Raw genomic sequence first — 11,857 nt, forward strand, 5'->3', positions numbered from 1 at the left:
TAGAAAATTCATCTTCGGTTTGAAAATTCCACTTTTTAATATTTTCAAACAAAATTATATTTTTGTTTGAAAATTAAACACTGCAGTTGAAAGTTTTAAATTTATCTCAAGTTTAATATTCAATTATTTGGTGTAAAATTTCTGTATTTTATTGAAATTTCGAATTTGTGGGAGAATATTTATATTCCGTGGCGACTAATTCTTTTTTTCTTTTTTTGTTAAAAATTCCTTCAAAATCGAAATATTTGGTTGGAAATTAATGCAGTTTGTTATAAATTGTCTTATTTGTTGAAAATTGATATTTTTGGTTAAAAACTAGTTTTTTCTTATTTAAAATAAATTTTTTAAACTGAAAATGTAACTGTTCTATTTTTCGTAGAAAAACTATCTTTTTTTTATAAATACATAATATTTTCGGTTAGAAATTAATTTCTGTGGTTTGAAAATTGAACTATTTTGTTGAAAATGCGTTTCTTTTTCGAATGGAAATTTATTTAACTAACTGAAAATTTAAGTATTTTATTTTTGGCAGAAAATTTATCCTTTTAGTTGAAAATTCATGTTTTGTAAAAAATTTGATTTCTATTTTTTGTTCAGAATTCATTTCTTTGGTTGTAAAAAAAAGGTTTAGTTTAAAAATTCGCTTTTTCTTAATATATATAGGAAATTCATCTTTAGGTTTGAAAATTCCACTATTACATTCATATTTTTGGTTGAAAATTTTAAACACTGGTTGAAAATTAATTTGCTTTGCTGAAAATTCGTTTCTTTTCAGTTGAAAATTAATTAATTCGGCTAAAAACTAGTTTTTTTTGTTGTTTAAAATTTGCGGTTAGAAAAGCAAATTGAACTATTCTAGTTTTTGTTTCTAAATTTATATTGTTTAGTTTAAAATTTATATATATTTTTGAAGCTGTATCTTTTTTGAGAAAAAGCTCATCTTTTGGGTTTAAAATTTAATTTTTGTTGTGAATTAATTTTTTTTTTTGAAAATTGATTGTTTTAACTAAAAATCTAATTCTTATATGTTTGCTTAAAAACTCCCCTTTTTTAGAAAAAAACTTGTTGGCTATCAGTTTTTTTTGTTTGTGTAACATTTACTTTTCTTAGTACAAATTAAAGTATTTCAATTTTTTAAACTTATCTTTTTCAGTTCAAAATTTATATATTTTATTAAAACTGTTTTTTTTTTGTAGAAAATTTATCTTTTGGGTTTAAATGTCTTCTTTTTCAAAATTGATTATTGTAACTGAAAATTTAATTATTCTATTTTTGGTTAAAAAATAATTTTTTTAATGAAAAAAAGCTATTTCCTGAAAATGCATTTTTTTTGTTGAACATTTATTTTTCTAACATTTTAACTATTCTAATTTTAGTTAAAAATCTTGTTTAGATAAAAATTCCTGTACTTTGTTGAAGGTGTGTCTTTTTCGGTAAAAACTTAATCTTCTTGATTGAAAATTCAACTATTTGGTAAAAAAATTGATATTTTTGGTTGAAGATTCATTTTAGTTAAAAATTTAATTTTTTAAGTATAAAATTTACCTTTTTTATTTGAAAACTCAACTAAAACTTGTCTTGAATGTATTTAGAAACCACTTTTGTTTGCATTAATATTATGATTTTTTTTTATATCTAGAAGAATTTAGAAATTGGGATTTAAAAAATCTTTAGAATTATGCTTTGGAAATTCCTTTTCTTATTTCATGGATGACCAATGGTTAATAAATGATTTATTTCAGCCTGTAGGATCTGCGGCGAAGAACTTTGGATACCAGAGTGGAGATTACAAGGTGGAATTAATCGTCGGTGATGCTGTTTTGAGCAATTCTTTCCAGTGGAATGTGGCGACAGTCAGTTTGAAATTCCCCGAGCCAACGGGTGTCGAAGCTGCTGAGAAATCTTCAGCTTTCAAGGATAAGACTGTCTACGAGCCAAAACCGGAGATCAAGGTAATGCATAAAATAATGCATCTTTTCAGAAAGGGGACTTTGAAGACAAAAAAAATACCCCAAAAATCAGGGAAATTTATATAAAACTTGTAATTTTCTTGGGGAAATTAGAATTTTTTTTGAATATTTCAGATGTATCAAAACAGAATGTAGAAGTTTGAAAAAAAATACGAGCCTTTTTAAAATAATATTTAATGGACATGATTTGATAAAATTTCAGAAATGCTTCAGAGTTTTAAAATATTTTAAATCTATTCAAAACCTCTTAAATTCTTAAAATTATTTTTGGCTGACTGGAATTTTTCTTGAGATTTGGAAAAATTATTTAAAATGTTTTAAAAATTGTCCTAAAATCTTTCAAATTTCCCTCGGAATTTTATGACAATTAGAAAAGATTTTTGAGTATTTTAGATGTGTCAAAGAAGAATCTAGAAAATTAAGGGGGAAAAAAAGATATATAGTACAGGATTTAATAAAAATATTTGGAAAAAATCGAGCCTTTTCGAAATAATAATTAGAACTTGAATTGATAAATTTTCAGAAATGCTTCCGAGTTTTTAAATATTTTAAATTTATTCAAAAGTGATAACTGACTCGAATTTTTCTTAAAATTTGGAAAAATCATTTTTAAAAAACTAAAAAATTGCCTTGCAATGTTCTAAATTTTCCTATGAATTTTAAGAAAATTATAAAATATTTGAGTATTTTAAATGTGTCAAAACAGAATCTAGATGATTTAAAAAATAAATTTATTTTACAGAATTTTACAAAATATCCGGGAAAATTCGAGCCTTTTTGAAAGCTATTCAGGATTTGATTTGATAAATTTTCAGAAATGCTTACGTGCTTGAAAATATTTTTAATACATTTAAAGCTGATAGCTGACTCAAATTTTTCTTAAAATTTGGAAAAATCATTAAAAATTTTTTTTTTAATTGCCTTACAATATTCTAAATTTTCCTATGAATTAAAAAAAAATTAGACAAAATTTTTGAGTATTTTAGATGTGTCATGAAATAATGTAAAAGATTTAAAAAAAGATATATTTAACAGGATTTTATAAAATATTCGGAAAAATTCCAGCTTTTTAAAAATAATATTTAAGACTTGATTTGATAAATTTTCAGAAATGCTTCCGAGTTTTAAAATATTTTTAATTTGTTCAAAACCTTTTAAATTCCTAAAAATATTTTTAGCTGAGTCGGATCTTTCTTGAAATTTGGAAAAATTATTCAAAATGTTGAAAAATTGGCTTAAAATCTTTCAAATTTTCCTAGGGATTAACAAAAAAATAAAAAAGAATTTTGAGTATTTTAGGTGTGTCAAAGAATCTAGAAGATTAAAAAATATATATTTGATAAAATTTTCGGAAAAATTCGAGGCTTTTAAAAATAATATGCAGGACTTGATTGATAAATTTTCAGAAATGCTTCCGAGTTTTAAAATATTTTAAATCTATTCAAAACCTCTTAAATTTCCAAAAATATTTTTAGGTAATTCGAATTTTTCTTGGAATTTGGAAAAATCATTCAAAGTGTTTTTAAAAAATTGCCTTGAAATCTTCCAAATTTTCCGGGGAATTAAAAAAAATTGTTAAAGATTTCTGACTTTCAGATGTGACAAAAAATAATGTAAAAGATTTAAAAAGAGTTATTTTACAAGATTTTACAAAATATTCGGAAAAATTCGAGCCTTTTTAAAATAATATTTAGGGCTTGATTTGATAAATTTTCAAAAATGCCTCCAAGTGTTCAAATATTTTAAATCTATTCAAAAACCGCTCAAATTCCTAAAAATATTTTTAGCTGACTCGCAATTTTCTTGAAATTTGGAAAAATTATTCAAAATGTTGAAAAATTGGCTTCCAAATGTCTTCCAAATGTCTTCCAAATTTTCCTAGGAATTAATAAAAAAAATAAAAAAGATTTTTAAGTATTTTAGGTGTGTCAACGAAGAATCTAGCAGATTAAAAAATATATTTTAGAGCATTTTATACAAAATATTCGGAAAAACTCAAGCCTTTTTAAAAGATACTCAGGACTTGATTTGATAAATTTTTAGAAATGCTTCAGAGTTTAAAAATATTTTTAATTTGTTCTAAACCTTTAAAATTCGTAAAAATATTTTTAGCTGACTCGGTTTTTTTTTGCAATTTGGAAAATTCATTCAAAATGTTTAAAAAATTGACTTAAAACTACTTCAGATGTTTAAAAAAAGAATCTAGAAGTTGAAAAAAAATGATTTTACAAAATTAAAAAAAATTTTCGAGCCTTTTTCAAATATATTTAGGAATTTGATAAATTTTAAGAAATACTGTAAATTTGGGGGAAAAAACGTAAACAAAAAAAATTGCCTTAAAATCTTCCAAATATTTCCTAGGAATTTTAAGAATGTTAGAAAAGAAATTTGAATATTTTAGATGTGTCGAAGGAGAATTTAGAAGATTAAAAAAAAAATCTTTAATTTTACAGGAGAAAAATTGCATTAAAATCGCCTAAATGTTTCTAGGAATTTTAATAAAATTTATAATCCTAATAATATGGACAATTTTTGCTTTTATATTAAAAGTTTTATATGAAAAGTATTATTATATCAAAAGCTCTCTTTACAATCTTTTAACTTCTTTCAAAATTTTATGAAATTTAAAATCTTTTAAAAATCTTTTTCAATTTGATTTGTAATTAATTAGGAAAAAAATCAAATTCGAAGAATTGTCTTAAAAATTTTTGAAATCTTCAAAACTTAAAATTATTCTTTTCAAATTAAACCGAAATCATTTCAAATTTTTCCAGATCTTTAGAAAAAATTTAATCTTTCAAAATCATTAAAAGGTATTTAAATTTTTCTTTGAATTCTTCAAAATAAGTTTTTCCGATAATTTATTTTTTCTCATCTTGTTGAAAATGTTTTTGTAATTTTTTTTTTTGTAAATTAATTAGTTAATTCGCATTCAATTTTTATTAATTTATCCTCAATTCTTTCAATTCTCTGGAACTTGTCAAATTATTTTTTTTCAAACGCCTAGGCATGTTCAAGAACTTAAAAAAATTTAAAAAGATTTTAAAGGATTTAAAATATTTTATGGTATTTTAAAAGATTACAAGCAATTTTTAATTGATTTCGGCAATTTAATGGGATTTTACGAAGGATTTTAAATATTTTTAGGAATTGAAAAAGATATCAAGGAACTATTAATCAATGTCATTAATTTAAAGGATTTTTGATGAAATAATTTTTTATTTGATTTCAATAATTTGAAGAAATTTCAAGACGTTTACAATATTTTAGAATAAAGAATTTTCTAGAATTTCGAAAAATGTGGAACGATTTTACAGGATCTATAAGATTTACAGATATTTTTATACATTTCTCAAGGGATTTTATCAGATTTCCAAAGATTTCAGTGATTGTAAGGATTTTTTTTTCAAAGCTTTTAAGATTGTTAAAGAAAATTTTTCAGGATTTTAAAGAATTTATGCAAGAGAAGTAATTCCATTTTTTTCGAATTCACCCTCAAGTATTATTAATTCATCCTGAATTCCTTGAAATTTTTTGAAATTCACTTGAATTTTTCTCAATTTCCACAATTTGTCTGAATTCAATGGATTAACATTTTTTAAAATTTAATTGATACTCAGGATTAATTGGTACAATAATTATAGGATTTATAATGTTTGAAGTTATTTTTTTCTAAGACCTTGATATTTTCAAGAAATTTGCAGAATTTCAAGGAATTTCAAAAGATTTTTAAACGATTGTAAATATTTTAGGTTATTTGAAAAAATTCAAATTAACTTTTAAATTAGTTTAAGTAATTGAATAAAATTTCAAATTATTTATGGAGTTTAAAAAGGTCAAAATGAACTATTAATTTCATTTTTATTATTTTGAAGGGATTTCAAAGCATTTGAAAGAAATTTGAGATAAAGAATTTTCTTGAATTTGAGAAAAATATTGAACGATTTTACAGGACCTTAAAGGTTTTTAGATATTTTTAAACATTTCAGGGGATTTTATCAGATTTCCGAGGATTTCAGTGATTTTAAGGGTTTTTTTGAAAGCTATCAACTTTTTTCAATAAATGTTATATGATTTTGTAAAAGTCTGGAATTTAAAATAATAATTTTTAATTCACTTAAATTTTTGTAAATTTATCTCAATTCTATTGAATTCAATGGATTTTTTTTTATTCCTTGGCATTTTTAAAAGCTTGTCAAAGTTTCAAAAGATTTTGAAGGATTTACAATATTTTAGGTTAAAATTTCCAATTGATTTCAGTAAATTTAATTGAATTTTCAAGACTTTTCTAAGCGTTTTTCAAAATTATTGAAAAATCCCTCAATTTCCTTTATATTTTTGATTTCACCTTGATTTTTTTACGAATTTCATTGAATTCTCGATTCTCTTAAGTTTATTTATTTATTTATTTATTTGAGAAATAAGAAATAAGTTCCTCTAAGTTCATTCAAATTTGACGGAAATCGATGGATGTTTATTTTATTTTAAAATTTTGTTCCAATTAAACCTCTTTTTGTTTGATATTAATTTTAATAAACAAATAAATAAAATACAGGATGACCCAATGTTCGTTAGTGGTAAGAGGTTTTTTTTTAATGCTTTTATCACTTCCATATCATTGGAAAAGAAAATGGTCACTTTGTAGGCTTACGTCTTCCTAAAAATATTTTTATTTAGATATGCAATTTGACCAACAGTTTTAAATGTACTTACAAATTTTAAAAATATTTGTAAAAAATCGATTTGGTAATAATATTGGACATTTTTTTTTTGGTTTGTTTTCAGCACATGTTCCGAGAGCCCGAGAAACGACCTCCAGCCCTAGTTTCAAATCTTTTCACCGGACTTTGCCTAGCGCCTGTTCTTTTGTTACTTATTCTCTGGGCAAAATTGGGAGTCAATGTTTCAAATTTCCCATTTTCTTTAAGCGCTGTCATTTTCCACGTTGGTTTAGGAGGTAATGTATTTTTGTTATTTCAAGTAAAAAAAAAAAAAAACATGAAAAATCGACTAGATTCGAAATTACTCAAAAATGAGAAAAATAATTTATCTCAGCGAGACCTTTTTTTTCATATTCTCCTTTAAATACAGGATATTATAAAATAAAATATTTGAATACGCGATAAATTCTCTGAAATTTATCCACAAAATTATTCTCGCCAACAGAATTATTACAATTAATGATATTCAGTTTCAAATGCGTTATTCGAAAATCTTTTACATACTAATTTTTCGTTTTGGATTTTAATCTTGAGGCGTTATTTTTTCATAAAAAAAATTTAAATGCAGGTTTAAAGACTTGAAAAACTAAAAAGTAGCAAAGTTTAAAATCGACCATTTTAATTTTTTAATTATGAAAAATAATTTGTTTAATATTTAGAAATATTTTTAAAAGATTTTTCAAATATTTTAATGATTTTAAATAGTTACAAAAGATTTCACAAATATTTTAAATCATTGATAAGGAGTTCACAAATATTTTCAATATTTCAATAATTTCAAATAAATAAAAAATTTTTTTTTCTTTAGATTTCAAAACATTTTGAAGGTTTACAACTATTTCAAATATTTTTAGAGGATTTCACAACGATTTCAAAGCTTTTTTACATAGATTTCGAACATTTCACAAATATTTCAACAAAACTTACAATTTTTAAAAGATTCTACAAAGATTTAAAAACTTTCAGAAGATTTCAAAGATTTTAAATATTTTAAACTCAGATTTCAAATATTTCAAAACATTTCAAAGGTTTTAAATAATTTCGAGATTTTAAAAATATTTTTAAACATTTCACAAGTATTGGGAAGAATACATACCAAAATACAAAACATTTACAAGATGTTGAAAGAGGTCACCTTTTTTAAAGAAAATTTCCAAGTATTTCACAAAAGTTTCAAAAATTGTAGTGATTTCAAATAAATACAAATTATGAAGGATAGATTTCACAAGTATTTAAAAGGATTTCAAACGAACACAAACATTTTTACAAACAAAGATTAAAGATATATTTCCGGAAGATTTTAAAGATTTCAAAAGATATCATTGAAATTGCAAGATTTCATATAGATTTTAAACAATTAAAAATAATTTAACGAATACACGAAGGTTTAAAAAATTTCACAAAGATTAAAAAAAATTACAAGGATTTCAAGAATTTCAAGAATTAAAATTATTTCAGAAGATATAAAAGATTTCGGAACATTTTAAAGATTTTAAACAATCTTAAAAGGTTTCAAGAAATTTTAGAATATTTCAAAAAATTCCATGATTTCAAATGAACACAAAAGTTTTTACAAACAAAGATTAAAGATAATTTAGCAAATATTTTTTAATATTTCAAAAAATGTCACAAAAAAATCAAGGATTTCCAAATAATCCATAAAAATTTCAAGATTTTACAAAGATTTTAAACAATTTTAAAGATTTCAACGAATTCACAAAATTTTCAAGAATTTCAAGTTTTCAATTATTAAGAAAATTTCAGAAGATACAAAAGATTTAAGATCATTTTAAGGGTTTTAAACAAATCTTAAAAGGTTTCAAGAAATTTTTGAATATTACAATTATTTCAAAGATTTAAAAAAATGTCACAATGAAATCGAGGATTTCAAAAGATTCCGTAGAAATTTCAAGAATTTCAAGACCTTAAGAATTAAACAAATTTCCGAAGATATAAAAGATTTTAGAAGTTTTAAACAATTTCAAACGAACACATCAGTTATTGCAAGCAAAGATTTACGAATTACTTCACAAATATTTTTTAAGATTTCATAAAATTTCACAAAGAAATTAAGGATTTCAAAATATTTTGTAAGATTTACATAAAATTTCATAAAATTCATAAAATTTCACAAAGAAATCAAGGATTTTTCGAAATATTTTTTAAGATTTCATAAAATTTCACAAAGAAATCAAGGATTTAAAATATTTTATAGAAATTTCAGAATTCCACGAAGATTTCAAACAATTTAAAAGATTTCAACGAATTCACAAAAATTTAAAACATTTCACAAAGATTAAAAAAATTCCGAGGATTTCAAGATTAAAAATTTTTTTAAAAATTCAAAAAAATTCAGAAAATGTAAAAGAATTCAAAAGTTTTAAACAATTTCAAACGAACACAAAAGTTTTTACAGGCAAATATTAAAGAAGGATTTCACAAATATTGTTGAAAATTTCATGAAATTCCACAAACATTGTTTAAAACTTTATAAAATTTCACAAAGATTAAAAACATTTCCGAAAGATTTTAAAAATTTCAAGGATTTCAAGAATTAAAAAAATTTCAGAAGATATAAAAGATTTCAGAAAATTTCAAGGGCTTTAAACAATCTTAAAAGGTTTTAAGACATTTAAAAATATTACAAATATTTTAAAAAACGTCACAAAAATATCAAGTATTTCAAAAGATTTCGTAGAAATTTCCAAATTTCACAAAGATTTAAAATAATTGAAAAGATTTTAACGAATTCACAAGGATTTAAAAAATTTAAAGTATTTCAAGATTTTAAGAATTTAAAAATGTTCAGGAGATATAAAAGATTTCAGAAGATTTCTTCAAAAGTTTTAAACAATTTTAAACGATCAGAAAAGGTTGTACAAGCAACGATTAAAGAAAGCTTTCACAAATATTTTTTAAGATTTCATAAAATTTCACAAAGACATCAAGGATTTTAAAAATGTTTTATAGAAAATTTTAAGATTCCACGAAGATTTTTAAACAATTTAAATTATTTAGACGAATTCACAAAGATTTCAAAATATTTCAAACATTTTCCGGAGATTAAAGAAATTTCAAGGATTTCAAAGACTTTATAATTATTTAAAAAATATCCCCAAAGATTTTACAAAGACAATAATAGTCAATAGTCAATAATAATTTATTTTACAATACGATTGCATCTTTATAAACTATTTTAAATTTTAAAGTTACTTCAAAATAATATTATATTTATAATTAAAGGTTTTTATTCAATTAAAAATATTGTTTTAGTCCAAAATTTGCAAATTTTTAGTTAAGAAAAATAACATTTTCTTAATATTTAGAAATGTTTATCGTTGACGTAAAATCAGTAATTATAAATTAAATATTCAAAACTAAACAACGACAACAAAACTGAACTTTGTATGTTATAATTTTAATTCTTCTATTTGGAATAATTAAAATATTTTTTATTCTGAAAAATTAATTTTTATTTTGATAAAATAATTTTAGGAGAATATTTAAAGAGATTTTCAAGATTGTAAAACAAGAATCTGTGGAAGATTTTCAGGAAATATTTTTAATTTTGTAGGATAAAAAATTTTTTTTCCTCGAAGAATTCGATTAATTGCAAAAAATGTTTAGAATTTTTGAACAATAATTTAAAATTTGAATAAATGTCTCAAATCTTGTAGAGATATGTCAATAGTTTGAAATAAAGTTTGGAAGCTTTTTAACGATTTTTAAACTCTTTAACACGAAAGTAATTAAATTTTTTATTTAAAAAGTGTTCAAGTTCTTCAAATGGAAAAACTTTTATAGATTTGGAGATTATATAAAAAAAATGGATTTATCATGCTGTGCTCGATGCTTGACAGGCCAGATTGTTTTTTGATCCAGTTTGTTTTCAATCGAGCAAAAATTAACGGTTGGATTTTTCACAGATGTAACTTTTCTATTTGTTACATTTGCAGCCCGATATTCACGACAGATTTAAAGAAAACAAAAAAATTTGTTTTAAATTGAGTAAACTTGTTTCTGAATTTACGCAATTTTTTATTTTATTTATTTTCAGGTATTTTCGTACTCTTTGGAGTTTTCTGGCTGAAGCTCAACATGTTTGTAACTCTGCGATACCTCCTCGGTCTCGGAATTGTGACATTCCTTGCAGGCAGCAAATTGCTCTCGCAAATCGCTCAGACTCACAAGCAGTGTCGTTGATTTTTTAAGAGAAATGTAAACTATTCGACGTTTTTTACATTTCACAGAACGAGTTTGCGATTTAAACTGCTCAGAAAATTGCCGCTCGTTCCCCTCTTGTACATAAATAGGATGATAATGATAATTTTTTAATCATAATTACGATTACATCAGCACGAATAAGAGTAGAAAATATTTACATTGAAAAAAAGTCTGATCTAGCCATCACTGAGTTTAAATACATTTTTGCGAGAGTATTTTCGTGAAAAATAAATATAATATTGCTATTGGCCGATTTTTTTTTCGCAATTTATAGACTGCTTGAGATCTCGTTTCGCTGTATTTATCAATCGAATAATTTACTTGAAATTTCAATATAGTTGTTGATCCGGCGCGATTTATTAAAATTTGGGGGTTTTTCCCCTCATAAAAATGGTTGACTTGATCAAAATTATATTAAAATTTTATGTGTTTCGAAAATGTTTGCAAATGCGTACGAGTGATTGAAATTTTTTTTTGTGTTTTGGGATTTGGCGCGAAATATAATATTTGTATTGCACCATTTTTGTACTTTTTAGCCTGTGAGAATAATTCGGAACATTCCTGCTACACGAGGTTACACTGATGAAAAAAGTTAAGAGCTTTATTGTTTTGTACCTGTACAGTTTTTGAAGTGCATAATACACATTATAATCTATTATAAAATTAAAGTTATTTATTTTTACCTTAAGAAATCTTGTCCTAATTTTATTCCTAAAATAGTTTTTTTACGGGAACCTGGAATTTTCCGGAAATTTTTATATGCACTCTAATCTCACTCTTGGGGGGGGGGGGGGGGGGGGGGGGGGGGGGGATAACACCGCGGGACGGAGAGCGGTCGTGTCGCTAAAAAAACATGGCCGCCGGAGTATACACATCAGTATGGTTTTGATGGGGATTCGGAAAAAAATAGGTATTATTAATAATTAAGGACGTGAAAAATGT

General features: G+C 23.5%; 1 protein-coding gene across 1 annotated transcript in view; it reads left to right on the top strand.

Moving 5' to 3' along the window:
- Window positions 1-11,583, top strand: part of LOC117174629 (dolichyl-diphosphooligosaccharide--protein glycosyltransferase subunit 2) — a 35,836-nt gene extending 24,253 nt beyond the window's left edge. Inside the window, exons 9-11 of the mRNA XM_033363888.1 lie at window positions 1,743-1,952; window positions 6,756-6,927; window positions 10,749-11,583. Coding sequence (XP_033219779.1) covers window positions 1,743-1,952; window positions 6,756-6,927; window positions 10,749-10,894 — 528 coding nt within the window. The 3' untranslated portion in view covers window positions 10,895-11,583. The remainder of the gene's footprint in view (window positions 1-1,742; window positions 1,953-6,755; window positions 6,928-10,748) is intronic.
- The last annotated feature ends 274 nt before the right edge of the window (window positions 11,584-11,857 follow it).

This window comes from Belonocnema kinseyi, chromosome 6 (assembly GCF_010883055.1).
Source record: "Belonocnema kinseyi isolate 2016_QV_RU_SX_M_011 chromosome 6, B_treatae_v1, whole genome shotgun sequence".
NCBI classification, from domain to species: domain Eukaryota; kingdom Metazoa; phylum Arthropoda; class Insecta; order Hymenoptera; family Cynipidae; genus Belonocnema; species Belonocnema kinseyi.